General features: G+C 37.9%; 1 protein-coding gene across 3 annotated transcripts in view; it reads left to right on the forward strand.

Moving 5' to 3' along the window:
• The window catches only part of LOC138944789 (zinc finger protein 99), a 68,359-nt gene that overhangs the window by 33,114 nt on the left and 17,845 nt on the right, over positions 1-17,400 (forward strand). For 2 of the 3 annotated variants that reach the window (XM_070315771.1, XM_070315772.1), the window contains exons 3-7: positions 6,394-7,221; positions 7,674-7,958; positions 8,639-8,956; positions 9,201-9,805; positions 10,029-10,511. In XM_070315771.1, the coding sequence (XP_070171872.1) occupies positions 6,412-7,221; positions 7,674-7,958; positions 8,639-8,956; positions 9,201-9,805; positions 10,029-10,511 (2,501 nt within the window). In that variant the 5' untranslated portion in view covers positions 6,394-6,411. The remainder of the gene's footprint in view (positions 1-6,393; positions 7,222-7,673; positions 7,959-8,638; positions 8,957-9,200; positions 9,806-10,028; positions 10,512-17,400) is intronic. The other variant, XM_070315774.1, reaches the window with a different exon arrangement.

Consider the following 17,400-nt stretch of genomic DNA (forward strand, 5'->3'; position numbering starts at 1 on the left):
ATGAAGCACCAGAAACGCAAGCGTAGTATTAGTGTGGATGGAAGGCGTTAATTTATCTCTCCACTTTTTTAAGGAACGTTATCGCGCTGTAATTCGTTCACGCACGTCGACATTCTCTTAATGTAATTAATCCTACTACTTGTATAAAGAACACTTCGATATCAAAGAAAAATTATTTTACATCCCTTAATTACGATATTTAAGTGGTAATATTTAAATGAAATATAAAAACTAATTTACATAGTGTAAAGGCAAGTATAAAATTTTATATATAATTATTACTGTATTAATTTTTCTTTTAGTTAACAACATTATAGTGCAATTTATTATAGTGCTATATATAAATGATTTGGAATTTTCCTTTGTATTTAATATTTGCAATTGAAATCAATTAATTTCACATACATATCACACCCATAGTCTTTTAAAGTATATTCTTGGATTTATAATTATATATTTATATATATATGCTTAGTTTATACAATCATAAACAGCAATATTTTTTTTTAAATATTAGACAAAGATTGTTTGGATGATTGAAGTAATTGCAGTGTATCTTTTCTTTTTTTCCGTATCATTATAAATAAGCGTTAGTTAGATGGAATTTCTAGTTGCAAGAATAGTTCATATCGCACTGCCAATTTTTGCCAATATATATATATATATATATATATACATATACGTAGTCTTTTACATGAGATAAATAGAGAAAAACTAAGTTATATGTATCATATATTGCATAAAATTTTATTTCATTTTGTGCTTTACAAAACCTACATAAAATGTAATTTATTATTGCTTTTTATAAGAATATTTTATTATATGACAATCTTTTGTCTTTCGGATAACTTTTTCTCTCTGTGTTTTATAATATACTTATCACATACATACGTAATATGAATTAAACTTTCTCAAAATTTTTAAATGATCCAATATTGCTTTTAATCATCAATTATGAAGTAAAAAATACAAATTGTCATGAAATACATGCATTTCAAGATACGCGCGAGTCTTTTCTTTCACAGCCATTATGAATAATCGTGCACTTTGTGAAAAAGTTTTGATCACGCAGGGAAGTTGGTTCCACAAAGTTATCAATTGCCTAATATTCTTTTAACTTAAAATCTGGTATCTTCCGGATAACTATATTAAATTTGTCAGCAAATGTTACAATCATAGTCGATATTCAATGTTTTTCAAATTTGACATTTTTAAATGATATCATTGTAGACGTCATAGTAAATGCCTCTTAAGACGTCATTTTATCTAGTTAGAAAATACGGTGACAAATTCGAATCTTAAGCGACGTAATTTTAAACGACCAAGATCTTGCGCCGATTGATTAGACTCGAAAACATTTGAACTGGATTCGGAGCTCTTTCATGTCCGAATAGAGACGATCTTGATAGAGACAACAAGTTAGACGTCGAGCGCTAGCCTAGCGTACAGTATTCGTAGAAGGTTCGTTGCAGGATGCTCCGTGGCTGGTGAGGGGTAAAGGGTGAATGGTGGAGTGAGGAGAGTGACGGGGAAGAGGAGGAGGGGAGGGGAACGGGGGAGGGTGGCAGTTGTCGGCAATAGGGCGAAGGAAGAAGCGGAGGAGCGTCGAGAGAGAAGCCCAGGTCCGTCGGTATCGATCGGGCGTCTGCGGTAGATTGACACGTGTCATGGCCGCCTCTCGGTGCCGATGCCGGAGAGAACGAAAGGAAGGAAAGCGAGAGAAGGACGGCGGTCGCCGTGAGAAACCGCGGAATAAGGGAGAGAAAGTGAGAAGGAACAGCGGCGGTGACGGCAACGACGGCGGGTAGTGCGCGGAACAGCGAAGGTAGAGGAGGACGACGCGGGGGTTGTCGAGTGGGTGGCTAGCCGGACGGGGGCGACGGGGGAGGGAAAAGGACATTAAGGTGCGTAATAGCCAGCGGGGCGAGCGCGCACCGCCGCGGCATCGATTAGACAGAGGCTCCCTCATCCCATTGCTAGAATGCAGCCCACTCCCTCCTCCGCCACCTTCAACCACCCACTCATCCGCCATCCGCCTCCCCCTGTCTCCTCTGCCATCCTCCCCCTCCCCCTCCTTCTCCCCTTACACAGGGGTCCTCACGACCACCCATCTCCACCCACTCCGTCGAACTGGAGAGCCCCCGAGTACGTGCTCTACATACACACTCGCGCGCTTATGTCAGTTCCTGTCCTGCTGCCGGCACTTCCACTGCCTCCGCCACCGTTGCAAGAATAGAAAAGGAGAGAGAAAGCGTTGGGTCTCGGGAGAAAAAGAGACGGCGGCTACGGCGCGGAGGGTGACCGAGGCCACCTCTCTATCCCATCCCGTAGCACCTACACACGCGCCGTCGGCGACACCAACGTCTAACGTCGTTATAAACATTAACGGAGCGGCTCAATATTCCCCGGACCTTGCATCTCTTCCCTCCTCCCTCTTTGTCCACCTTCGGTCCATCTCCCTTCTCGAGCAAACCGTCCCCATCCCGTCTCTACTTGCTGGACTCTCGTATGCGGCGAGCTCACCTTGCTATGGTTTCCGGATCCTTCGTTGACCATACGAAGGGTTACCTAGTTGGTATGCCCCGAATGACCGAAGTCGAAAGGGTGCGCTCGCCACTTCTTAACGAATGTACGAAATATTGAATGGTATCCGGGAAACGTAACTAGCTTTCGGACATTGTCCGTCTACCCGATGACATAGATCTTTATCGGGAATCGCTTATTCTTTCAGCTAACTCTAGATATAAATTTGAAAAAATCTAACTAACTTATATATATATTCGTCATTTATCTATGATAATATTAAATTTATATTCAAAGGATTATTTATGGAGATTATCAGTGCAGAAATATGTATATATATATATATATATTTTTGAACATATAATATAATATATTATAGAATATTTCAGAATATTTGACACAATAGTGTAAATAATTTTTAATTTATTTTCATATGTGTTATTCTACATATGCATAATCAAACATCATTCTTAGCAACAAGATATCTCTACAATAAATAATTCATTAAAAATTGTAATTGAAAACAGAAAAAAACGAATGTCGCTATTCCTAAAATTAGAAATACGAACAAGTTAAGTGGAATTACGTTAGGGAGATTTGGTCGACTTCATACGATCACTCGGTAGATCTCACCGCTCGCTGGACGGAAAAGAGAAGAACGATGAAGAGGAGGTTAAAAGAGTCTGCGGGAATGGAGTCGTGGCCGCTTACGGCTTCGGATCGAGATCGTCTAATTTCGTTCGACGAGTCCCGTAAGGATCCTTCTCTTCGTCGCCTTTTTCTTCGTCTTCTACTTGCTCTATAGGCTTCGATTTCGGTGACGGGGTCGTGCGAGGCCGGCGCATTCTTGTTCGAGGGATCGCGCTGATTATTGTTAATTATAACGGGCATTAAAAGCGAGAGAGGGTGCACAGGACCCTCGATCATTCCAGTCAGATTAGTGATGATGATCGAGGGCATGGTAAATGTGTTTCTCGTGGAAATTGCATTTTAGCCTTTTCAGTATAATATATAAATTATGTGTATATTATAATTAAAATACGCGATATTTTATCAAATAATTAATTCTTCTGCGTTACATAATAATTTATTATACATCTTAATTTTATATATAATATCAATACACATAATATCACATACACAAACGCGATAGATCTATTTTTTCATATAACAAAAGATAATTTACAATTTTACCCTTCTGTACACACGTGTCAAAAATAAATAATATTTAAGAAATGTAAGTTATATATACAGATAAATTAATATAACATTATTAAAATATTGGCTTACATACATTATACTCACACAATTAATTTTACAATATAATCCATGCTATAGACAATTTTTTCGCTGCGATAATTGAACAAGTATTTATTTTTCATCTTTTCGCCTCCCTCTCTCTCTCTCTCTCTCTCCCTCTCCGCGATTAAATCGTAAGATTATTTCGAAGAGCAATCTCACGTTTACGCGAACCTTATTGGCAGCAGGTGCGCGTCCTTTTTCTACACACTGTGATCCGTAATTAGGGATTAGTTAGCAACGATCCTCGATCAACGAGGAGTTAGCTGAAAGTGCCATGTGATGCGTCAACCATGGATATTATATTGACATATCGATGTCTCAACGATGTTCAACGAGCATCGTCCAATTAACGGCTATCCGTATTTTATTCTTTTTGACAAATACTCGTAAATCTCGGCAAATCTGTCCATCTGGTTTATCAACCCTCCACAATACTCGCGCCAATTGTTCTTCTTATTAATGTCGTACACGTGTTACATACATGATACGACAGATTTATATAGAATCGATTTTGGTTTCCAGGTCTTTTATTAAAATCTGTTTATTTTGATTTATCAAGCTGCGTGTTTTATTTGTAGTCAATATTAGAATTGTTTGAGCTATTGCATTTTGTAATTAATATATACGATATTTATCGCCGTCTTTGTTAAAAGCAGGTTATTCGACAAATTATTGAACTTTACTTATCAAAAATTCGATTTGATTGCGACGAGTGTTTTAATTATTCGAAAAAGTAATTTTCAAATTAATTCAAGTTTTGGAAAAATTGATTTATTTTATTAGCCAATGATATATAAGATATATCTTGATATATGTACATGCAGAGTATTCTAATATTCTTTATTGAACTTCAGCGTGTTCCATATGCATCATATCGATAAAAGAATATCATACAAATATATTGGTTTGTAAATGCTTTTTTTTCGATGCGGAATCTCATATGCAACTATAATTATTATTGTAAATAATAAATGTAGCTTGAAAAATCTATGGGAAAAAAATTCATTATATGAAATATTATGACAGTTGTATGTATAGTATATGTGCGCACGTGCATATGATAAAATTACAATATGTTGCCTTACTTCAACAGCATTCTATTGTATTTGTGATATCGGAAGGACAAATTACAAAAAATTCTCCATGAAATTTTATTCCAAGTTTTCTCTTCAGAGGTATATTGGCAACGAGGGAATAATCCACAAAGGGCTCGTTCAGTCTCCTCAGTGTAAGCACGCATGATACGCGGGATCCGATCGAGCACGGTTAACCCGGGCGCTAAGTTGGTCGTGTCGTAACAAAAGCATTTTTGCAACCTTCTCAACTATACGCAAATCGAATTTCAGTCACGTCAAAGGTAAACTATAAACGACAACGAAACCGGGAACCGGGATATTAGCCGATCGCCGGGAAGAATAGGAGTAGGAGGGGGAGACGACACCGATGAGCGTGTTTCGGATGGAAATTTCATTCGCTAGTTTTCTCCGCTTAATAAGACGAGAGAAGGAGAGATCGTCGCCGGTTCGTAGACTTCGGAAAGGGGAAACAGAAAGGGCGCAACAAGGGCGGGGGTGATGCAGAGGACGCGCACGGGCTGCCGGTTGAAAGGGGAACGCGGTAGATCTCGATGAGGGGAAAGGGGGAAGGGTGAGCTGCAGAGGGGCGGCCAGGACTGGGAGGGCGAAGTGTCGTCGTCCGAATAACGGCCAAGCGGCATCGACCGATCTTCCTGCCCCCCGGCCCGCGCGAAGCGTCAACTTGTTTCCCTTCTGCTGCGCGAATATCGGACCTTCAATTTGCCCACTGCGGTTCGCTAACGCGATTGTCGTCAGCGAGCTGTCCATGACGCGTTTGTAAGTATGACGCGTGATCGGGGTATGACAGCTAAACGATTCCCGAATTCACTACGTAATGTTGCATACGCTCAAAAACGTGAACAAATGAATTCCTGATATCGAATCAACGAATAAAACGAAATAACAGCTAAAAAGCGCTTTTTTTTTAATAGTTTTTTTCTTTTTTAATTTCTTCTACAATCTTGTGAAAACAAAAATACACAATTCAATTGTATGTTCCTTTTCAAACTTTGTATTTTTAAATTTGGATGCACGCGTTGTTTAAACTTAATTTCGTTGTTATTATATGTATATATTCGGGAATTCGGAAAATTTCAAAGTATCACGGAACATATACATTAAATTAATATGACAAATATACAACATAAGCATTTATGTTTTTATAAATACATTGTTATAGATATCCTTTTATATTTTCGACAATTGGAAGATAAATAAAATTGAATTTAAAATAATGTTGTAACTTATAATAATTTCAATGTTACAAAGCACGTATTACACGTGCATTATTTATTTTCATACGTCATATATTATGAAACTATAAATTTAATTCGCGCTGCCGCGTCATGAGAGACACACTCTTATCGAAGCTTACAATAATAAATATTTAAAAAGAAAAATAATTTCTCTTTCTCTCTCTCTCTTTCTTTCTCTCTCAAGTTAATGTAATAAAGCGCCGCTAATAATAATTTTGTCACTTTTATTATTTCAGCGCAATTTCATTTAATTAATGGAGGGTTACGAAGACGACGATGACACCCATTTTTGCATCAAGTGTAATTTGACAGTACACGGTCTCGACAACTATGTACGGCATCGTCGATCGGGTTGTCGACCTCCTGACGATAAAAATGAGACCGTTCACGAGTCACCTTCGACACCGACGACGGTATCTTATCCCGAAATTTTAAACGCCGATGCTTTCTTCAATTCGTTGGAGTTACAGAGCAGTTCAAAATCAAATCCTCGACGAGCACCGACTTTACTAGATAATAATAGAAAATTCAAAAAAGAGGACAGAAGAAAGAAGGAGCAAAAAAATCAGGTGGATGGCGCGAAAGATAAGCTTCATAGTATGTCACCTGCTGTCAGCGATCTGGACGATCCAACTGATCATGTATGCATGCAATCCCTCAAACAGACCGATCGAAAGAGGCAAGAAAATCCTCAGCGAATAGTGTCGGATCAACAGAACTGGTTGGAAGACACTATCCTTGCCGATCTCGCTTTGGGAAATAGCGACGGCAAAGAGTTGGCGAGATATGATTTCGAGTACCAACAAGACGACGAGGAATCCGAAGACGACACGCTGGACGACGATTTGGTGGAGGATGACTCCTATTCAGATTCTGACGACGGCGAAAATCAGGAACGTCCACCGCGAGATCATACTGGCGGAAAGTGGAAGCCTGGGCTCGACGATTTGCCGCAGGACATGCCACATATGCATGAGGAGAATGTAGATCCCGACGATGATCATCAGGAACACCCACCGCCAACGTATACTGGTGGCAAATGGAAACCTACAGAGACAACGCAGGTAAGAAGAAGAAATTATTTCGAGATCATAGTATAATAGATAAGTAATTTTGTGTATAATTATGATAAATAATTATTATAAATAATTATTATAAATAATTTGAGATTTAAAACAAATATTGCTTTACTCCTCAAAAAGTATACAATGATTGGATATGATGATAAATAATAGTTTTTCCTTAGCAAAATCGATAGAATATACTGTTCGATAGGTGAAAGAGAATAAAACTAACATAAATTAAATTAAATTAAAGCGCGACTTTTTAATAAAAAAAAAAAAAATTTGTTTTATCCTTCAACCTTATACATCCCTTCCCCTTGCCCCATCCCCATTATAAAATCATTCTACATATCTGATTTTCATTGATACGAATGTAACTTGATATGAGAATCTAAGCAATCTTTGTGCGAGCAATAATGATTTGTTGGACAAAGAGACATTGATCGTTACAGAAGATCGAGGAATACGAGAGCAAGAACACATCCGGACAGCCGCCGCCAGGACACACGCGAGGGAAATGGGTACCAGGTGCACGAACGGATATCGAATCGGGATATTGGTGCATTCCTTGCGGCAGGAAGCTTGCCTCACGATTGGTCTACAACAGACATGTGCTCTCTGCTTTGCATGCCAGAAGGAGCATTAAAGAGATCGACGACGGTCTCCATTTATCGCGCAGAATAAAGTTGCGCGCAAGCAAAAGAATGTCTACTCGTAGACAGGCTTCGTTTACAACGGTATAAAATTTTCTTATAAAAAATATATATACATATTTCTTTTCGATCTTTAGACCTTTTTAGATTGCATACTCTTGTTAATTTTTTTATTGTTTTATACAATATATTGCTCTTATTTATTACGATAGCAAGAATATAAATCTAATGCACAAGGGATAAATATTTTTTATATTATAAAATGTTTTCACACAAATTAATTATTCATAAAATATAATATCATTTATTCCATTACACTATATTAAATAAAGATTTCAATCATTTAATTAATTATATTAGTTTAGACATAAATGATGTTATATATATTGTATATATAATTATGTTTTTCTTTTAAGAGAAAATTTTTCCTACAATCAATGAAAAGTATTCCTTGATGCAGTTAAAACATTCTTTCTGTTTCGCTATTTTGTTTTCGTGAAAAGTTTTTCTTTCATACATTTAACTTTTGTATGTAATTGAAGCTTAAGAAAATGTCCATTTTTTTATGAAATAACATTGTCTCGAAAATATTAAAATCACATATATAAGAACGGAGAAATAGTTCAAACGTTAATTACAATAATACATAATGTACATATACAAATATTTTCTGATACAGATAAAGAGAACATTGTTGGGGATAGAATCTTTTAAAACTTTTAATACAGACAATATAATCTGATTAAATTATATTGTATTATTAGAGGACGAAAGAAGTGCCCGAGCAAAACAAAGTTAAGAAAGGTCTCCGTCGAAGAGACAAGGACGTTCTCACGTGTGAGATGTGTCACTCGCGCGTGAAGAGGCTTCAGATGGGTAAACATTTGCTTTCCCATTACCATTGTCGTGTGGCGGGAGTGAATCCTTGCAGTCCAAACGCACGTCGCTTCCTGTTGGATAACATAGCGAATGTGGTACGACAATGTCCTTTCCAATGCGCTCCTTGTCGTTTTTACTGCAACACCGAGGAAACGTTCCTACTTCATTGGCGTTCTGATCTACATATCAAGACCTTAGAAAGAGTAAGCGATCGATCGTTAATTGTAGTAAGCGTGGAAAATTTTTCAAATTTGTGCTTTTTTTAGGGGGAGGGGGAATATCTATAAATTCATGTAGTTTTTGCATCTGTTGACGAATTATTATTCAATGTAAATACTAAAAATAGAGAATAAATAAAATAATAAATCGGTCTCGCGATTGGCTCGTGCATTTGGATAATCGAATGCTTTTCATAATTTTTTTTTTTTCTTTTTTCTTTCTTCTCAGAGTGGCGGTAGGTGCAGATGCACTCGATGCGATTTTTGGTGCGAAGACAACGGCACGATGGAATCTCATCTTCTGAGTATGAGTCATCGTGACGTGATATCGATGATGAACGGCTCGGTGCCGATAGTAATCAGTTGTCAACGAGCATTATTCTGCGGTAGTTGCAATCGGCAATTTCGATACAATTTCCAGCTACGATCGCACGCTAAAGAGACCGGTCACGACGCAAGTTATACCGCATCGGATGAATATCAGCAACGTATCAAATGCGATTTGTGTCCCCAAATTGTTCGGTCTTTGGTTGCGCTTCAACGTCATCAATTAATCTGTCACGTCGCCAAGAATAAAGAAAAGAACGAAGTCGCAGAGGCCGCGCGACCGGCGCCGTATTTCTGCTCGTTCTGCTCGATGAATTTCATCACCGCCCAAGAAGCAGTAGTGCATCGGAGAAGTTCTAGTCACAAAGAGGCTGTAAAAACACGCAAGATTCAGGAAGGATTATTGGAAACCGTGACGCGAGAGTGCCATCACTGCGGCGAAAAGCAGTCAAATCTTACAGCGCACAAAAGTCATCTTCTCCAAAATCATCCGGAACTTTGTCATAGGTAATTTAACAAATTATTATATACTATATATATATATATATTTTTTTTTTTCTCATACAATTGTCCCATACGAAATAAAGCAACAATCATAGAGAAAGAGAGAGAGAGAGTTTCTAATTTTCACAATATTTTTAGATACTCCGAATTATTTAAAAAGTTCATAATTACGACATTAGACATAATGTCTACATACTTATATATCGTATAATTTTTTTTTGAACAGGTGCCCTCGATGCGGCATGCAATTTGCGTTGTCGCAAGATGTCACTAGACATACACGAGAAGATAATTGTACGAAAAATAATAACTCAAATTCAGCTGAAAGAATAGATGTGAAGAAAGAATGGAAATGCAATGATTGCATCTTCTCAACGGATTCTCAAAGTGAATTCATTTTTCACGAAGCCCTCCATACTGGTGCAGTTTCAACTGACAAAGAAATATCTAGTTCGAGCAAGTTATTACCGAAATATCGATGCCCGATTTGTAAGAAGCTCTTTGCGAAAGTTACGCTACGGAATCACATCAGACAGCATACCGGAGAGAAGCCCTTTCCCTGCGTCAAGTGTTCAATCTCATTCTCGAGAAGAGCGGATCTCGTCGCGCATCAAAGGATATGCGCTTCCTCGTCACCCGGATCTCTGGACAAAACTGGCCGTCGACGAAACTTCATCTGTTCGGAATGCAAAGAAGGTTTTTATACAAAGTAAGTAACCTAATCTAATTGTTATTATTCAAATTGTTATGTTTCTCGTTCCATAAGTAACGTATTTGTTACCTCTTTCGATTATTAACTTCAACATACTTGCATTATGTTAACCATAAATATATTCGGGCGATTCGAAAACGACACAAACATGCAAAAATTACAATTTGTGTAAAATCATATTTTATACAGGATGGGATCTTTGCTTGTTTAGATTGATTTAAAAAAAAAAAAAAGATCGAAATAGATTTATTGTTTGAAATATTACTTTTCTTTGCTTTCCTGTTCGATTTGTTTTTATTCAACATACGACACACTATTCTTTCGTGCAGCGTGACCGCTTTGTAATAAATAAAGGATATCGTATTCTGGAAGATGGGAGGGAAGGGAGAAGATGCAAAAACGCCTTCGGCAATAAAAGCATTCGCCGCGAGCTGGAACCGCGAAATGTTCGCGCGGTCGTAGTAAAAGTGTCCTCGCTGCATAACTATAAAATAAAGGAGCGTGGCCCAATGGAGGAGACTAGGTAGAGCGGATCGAAAACGCGCGAGAGAAAAGAAGCGAGGCGAATGTAAGACGCCGCGAAATGGAAGGTAAAATAACCGATGGATATATATATATATATATATATATATCCATCGGTTATTTTACTATTTAATACAAGCTTCGATTATATAGATCGCGAGAGTAGACATATGGATAATTAAAATACTCGTAGATAAATTGATAAATCAGCAGTTTTTAATATTTTATTATGCTATATATATTTTTGGAACAAAATATATATAAAAAAATAAAAAATACATTAGCTTCTAATATAGTTTCGATACGAAAACTCTATTCTGAAGAAAATAGTTTTAGCTTATCTTTAAATTATTTATTGATTATCTTCGATGAATACAATTAATATTATATTCGACGACAAAATTTATTGGTATCAATTGTTTATCTGGAATGAAGAATTTCTGCAGCTCCTATCATACACAAGATTGTAGAAATTTTCTGTTTAATAGTCATTTCATACGCTTGATAAAACATTTTATTATATGATTGTAATATCGATTTATTATGAGTCTACGATACGAATCGAGATATATTTTGCTATAATTCGTATATAAAAAAAAAATCATAATATCATTTATCAATGGCACATGTTTTCTGCCAAATTACGAAAAATGCACGTTCATGCACAGCTGCCAGCGTATTTAACAAGCTTGCATTACGACAGATATATACCATATGTTCCTTTAATACTAACGTATGCAGATGAGCGCCTCTATGGCTGCTGCAATAGTGTTTGGGTATAAGACGCACGACGCACGTCGACATAAGTATTAAACCATTGCTCGTAGAGCGGTTGCTATAAAGCAAATGTTAACACCTCGGTCTTCTCTCCCTCCCCCTGTCTTTCCTCCGCCTTCGCTGCCTCCCCGGAGTTCTCACCATACACATTACCTTCTGTTACAACACTCAGCCACCGTCCTATTCTCCTATCCGAACGACTTCGAAGCCGAACGATCGGGCAAAAGTCTCAACATGCAACTCGGGTCATGAGGGTTTCGCTTGCCACGATTGCGACCATTTTAAAGGATTACGTTTGATCGTTTGGTCATTCTTTAGTTTTACACGCTTCAACGTGCCGATATCTTTTTCTCTTTTCCAATGTTAATTCATCTTCTGACAAAGCTTCTGACAAAATTTTATTTTCTATATACACAGACAGCTTACATATACCCGCGTATATTTCAACGTGGAAATCGCGATTACACATGGTAGAGCGCCTCAAGAAAATCAACGCTAGTTTTATAAAGTTTCAACGAGTCTTGATATTATTTAAGCGACTAATTTTACGATCCCGCTCAGCTTATCCTCGAAAATCACTCTCCATCCTCATCTCGACAAGACTCTCTCGGTATGACTTTCGTGCAAACTCGGACCATCTCTATGCAGACATCCTATAATCTTCCTTAGGACTTAGCTTACTATAGCTTGGAACGCGAGATCGACGTACCTGGAACTCAACATCCTGTTCCGAGCGAAAGGAGTTAGAAGTTCCAGCAAGCTACCTTGATTAGAACTCTCACCACCTCCACTTGTCGTTTCCACTTCGCCTTGTAATAGAAAAGGGAAGAGCAGCAAAGGGGGAGTATATGCGTCATCTTTTACAAGGGCCAGTTGGCAAGCTCGTTCGTTAACTCCAAGATGAGGCGTGTTCGTGAAAGAGTAACGTGCTGCGGGAAGATTATGGGAAAACGTCGTGAGAAACGCAACGATGACGAGAGAAAAACCTTGTATATAGGAACTAACTAAGAGGTTTTGCAGCTTGATCTTTTACTACCGACTTTAATTCTTGTCTTCGTGCACAAATTCGTTCTCTATTTCCTTTTCATTTTAATTCTTTCATAATAATTGGAGTAACTTTTATCTTTCTCTTTTTTCTATCCTAAAGATGTTTTTGAAATTTGGATACACGCAGCAAGATTTTATTACGTGCGGAAGATTTTTTTTGTGCAGAACATACGCATAAAGACGAATGTATGCAAATCGTATTAGCTTAGGTCAGTTCTGCCGCAGATAAAAAAATTGCAATGAATCGAGAGTGAAGGCTTGGAGAAGAGAAAAGTAAAAAAAAAAAAAGGAGAAACCAATTACGAAAAAACGAACTTGAATAGCGATAAATCGTGCATTAAACGATTCCCAGAATATATATACTTCTTACGATATACGCGTATATATTCGAGATAAAATATCATAGCAAGCTAATGCAAGATCAATCTTTTCTTGAGGCAAAAGATATAATAAAAAGAAATAATAAGAAAATATTCAAAAGAAATATATACTTGCAAGACAATCTCATATTAGCTGAAAATATTTATTAGAATAAAAAATAATTGATTAGGAATTGTAATGAACGTTAATAACGTAGGAAAATATTTTATTGCTAAAAAGGGGAATACGGAAAAAACGTCGCGTTTAGAAAGATTTACTTCGTCATTTCATACTTCTTTTTCTCTCTTTCTCTCTCTCTCTCTCTCTCTCTCTCTCTCTCTCTCTCTTGCAGAATTACTTTAATCAAACTTATCACATGTCAAAATAGAATCAAATAGATATATATATAAAATGGTAATTCTATTAGAAGAAAATATGATTAGAGCCGTCGCCAAAGTATGTTTTCGGCAATTTGTACAAGTTGTCTAGCGGAGAAAATTAATGATGCCGCATTTCTCTCTTTCTCCCAATTCACTTACACAAGATAATAAAATAATACAAAATTCTACATAAAACGTCAAACTTGAAATAATTTTTAAACTTTAAATTCTTACCCATATAATAATTTCTTCTTTTCCGGAAGTTTTATATATTTCAGCGCCATGATCTTTTTTAACATAATCATTTTAATTGTCACGCTATTAACGCAGATCTTTAAGCTCTGATTTGACAGTTTCGAATAAATAATTGAATTAATTCACAACGAAACGTCCAGTATCTTACGATCGATCGTTCGGTATTTCTGCTTTAACGATAACATGGTATTCGGGCTTTCACCCCTCGCCGAGGTTCGTTACCTGTAAAACAAGACGCGTGCTCGCGTAGTCGCGTATGCAAGGTCGACGCAGCGCGGGAATAAAAGATATCGGGGTGAACGTGACGATGGCGACGACCGTGCGGGGCAGAAAAGGAGCACGACGCGACGCCTGGCCGCGCCGCGCCGCGCTCCGGATGGCGAACGAGGGGAATTCAGAAGGAAAGAAAGAAAGAAAGAAAGAAGGAAGGTAATTACGCGGTGAGACGGGCAGCTCCCGCGCACTCGATCGTCTAACCGATTCTCAGAATACGTGGCCGGCTCGCGATGTATGCGCATATTCAAGATAGTATGTTACATACGCGAGCTACTGACCATACGTTTCGCTCCTTCGTCCAACCCCCGCCCTTCGTCCTCCTTCCCCTGTTCGCTCACGGCCCTATATCCAACCTCCGGCAACCCTCTCTTTCACGGACTCACGACGTATACGCGAGAGATCCCCCAGAGGTATTTTATATATATGGACCGCGGCCTGGCGCGCGCGTATCTTTTATCTTCTGTAGCAGTAATGGCGCGTCCACCTCTTCCGTATCTGGTCAGGTAAACAACGCATAGATAGGCATGGAGTGAGATCGGCGGTAACCTCCTCGCCGTCCGTTGACATCCTGTCGGACGACAGGATTGCGTGGAAAAATATGATGGCAAGGAACAATGCTTTCCTTGGATTAGAAAAACTTCAATTACGAACTAAAATCTATAATATTTATATAAGATGTTTTATCCTTATTTCTTCACCTACCAATTCTTTTAATTAATAAGAGACAATCTTTTCTTAATCGAAATTTGATATTATAACGTTTTACATTTGTTCGGTATTCGATATGAATTTTGAATGTTTGAATTTACTTTATTTAACTTTTATATTTAAATATAATTACGGCGTATATGGATTTATTTTCTCTGCTTTAATTGATTTGGTTATATTGTGAAGTGACGCCCACATCTGTGATATAGATTCGTGGGAACTTTGGATTTTTTTTTTTTCTCGCCGAGCATCATTAACGCGTGGTGTCGTTTTTGTGAATTATTTCATAGGTACTCCGACATACCCATAGAATCGTTCGTGCATGACCCTTTCGACGAGGGAAGACTTATTCGAGGATTCGCGCGTGGAAAAGGGAGGAAAATCCAATCCAAGATCTTTGCTTTCTTTCCGTGCCAAAACAGTGAAATAATGTTGCGTCACATTCGTCACATTTAGACTCATCGGCGAAATGTTTCTATCCGGAGTATCAATTTTAGACGTGGTTACAAACTACATATAATTTGAGTTTTACAAAATAGATAAAATAATATTCGTGTGTGTATTATATACCATAAATGTTTTTACGACAAGCTATTATTATCGAAATCTATTGTATTTTTCAACTCTGTCTTTCCTTCTCTCTCTCTCTCTCTCTCTCTCTCTCTCATTCAAGTTCTTATATAAAATATAAATTTTATGAATTGTCTATAAAAAGATAGATGGCTGGCAGTGAACGTATATATACATAATCGCATATTATATGTATATACGCGTCTAATGTACGTAAATCTAAAGGACAAATATTGAAAATTATACCCAAATTTTTCAGCCATTGTTTAGACGTTTTTCAGACTTTTATATCGTATGAGTAGTATGTCGCGCACGTGCATGCCGTTCACTCGGTGGCAACGGCGACGGTGGCCGTGGTGGTTGCGACGCGATGGTGGTGCAGTAGGGGTAGCGATGCGTCGTCGTACGTATGGTGTAGCACGCGGTAAGCACGCGGCCCCCGTATATGCAGACAGTTTAGCGGTGGCCGCCCCGCGAGTACAGTTGTCGCGTGAAATATTGCGATTCATAAAATAAAACAGGCCTGCGGTCGAGGACGCGTACATATAGCCGCCGGCCGCTAACTATCCTAAACCTCACCCTTCTAGCCCTCACCTCTCTTCCCTTCCCCGCATGCGTTCCCCGGCCACCGCGTCATTCCCTTTTCATTCTCTTTCTTCTAACGTGGCCCTCCTCCTCTGGTCCGGCTGGTGCGATACCCCGTCGCCCTTTCTCCTTTTTCCCCTTTCTTTTTCTCTACTCGCCTCCCTTCTTTCCCAGCCCTCTGAACTGCATCCAGCCGTACCCAGCTCTTTATCTTTCTTTCCGTCGCTGGATTATCCATTGGGCACAATGGCCACGGAGGCTCCTGGGAATCGTGAAAAAGAGTGCGCAATCGAAAATATTTCGAGATAGTGGGATAAAATAGCAGGCGACACACGCTAAATTCAGACTGTCTCTTTCTATCGCTCAGCGTTCTACCGATGTTAATCAAGGAGCTTACATCATATGGTGTAGATAATGAATGGTATATGCTGCATTTATCGTTACGATAAATATTGATATTACTTCATCTCATCTATTATTTCATTATTATATAAACTAATATTATTTCCGTGCATCGTGTCAATTCTTTTTTTTTTTTTTTTGAAAATATTTTTTTAATATATATATATATATATATACATAATTTTCTCTCTATAAATTTTCAATAAAAAATTACAACTTGAAAATTTTATTATTATATCACGCTTAATTAAATTAGGTTTACAAATGTTGAAGAACAACTAGAAGAGCGTACAGTTTCGAAAACGATAACTCGAGCCTTTTTACACACACGCGCGCGTGTGCACTCCGTGTTATTTTAACCCTCCATGTGTTTCCTACTCTCTTTTTTTTTTCTTTCTTCCATCTTTTTCTCTTCAGCCTCCTCTTCTCGTACATTTAACCACGGTTGGCTGAAACGCCGCCAAGCCACAAGCGCCGGCCTTCGTCGCGCGTCCAAATTTTTCGGCTACCACTGCGACATTTCGTCGTGGAATCCGCGCTTGTGGAGTGCACGCGGGAATGGTTACAAAACGCGGCTTACTATTAGAAAGTCTCTCATAAGAATGCCACATTGTAAGGACCGACATATATTGCATAAATAAAATGCAAGAAAAAAAAAAAAATCTTATATCATATTATCGGTATGCGCAATAAAATTATGCTCTACAATTTGCAGTAGCATCTGCAGCAGATCTTGCGTTTTCTTTTTCGTGTATAATTTTATTATTATTATGCAAAATCTATTAATATTTTTTTATACATTTATCTTTTGACCAAAGGTATCTTTATTATTATGCAATATATTAAGACGATTTAGATTATAATTAACAATTATATACTGTTATATGTATATCAAAATTATCATAATTTTTTTTTCCTGCATTACTTTGTAACATGTCGATGGGGAGTATATCATTGCATCTAATAAACATAAAGTCATCGTAAATTTAGGAACGAATCTCAGA

The sequence above is a fragment of the Polyergus mexicanus genome, unplaced genomic scaffold, assembly GCF_030449975.1.
Source record: "Polyergus mexicanus isolate NDT 795.1 unplaced genomic scaffold, iyPolMexi1.0 SCAF_2, whole genome shotgun sequence".
NCBI lineage: Eukaryota > Metazoa > Arthropoda > Insecta > Hymenoptera > Formicidae > Polyergus > Polyergus mexicanus.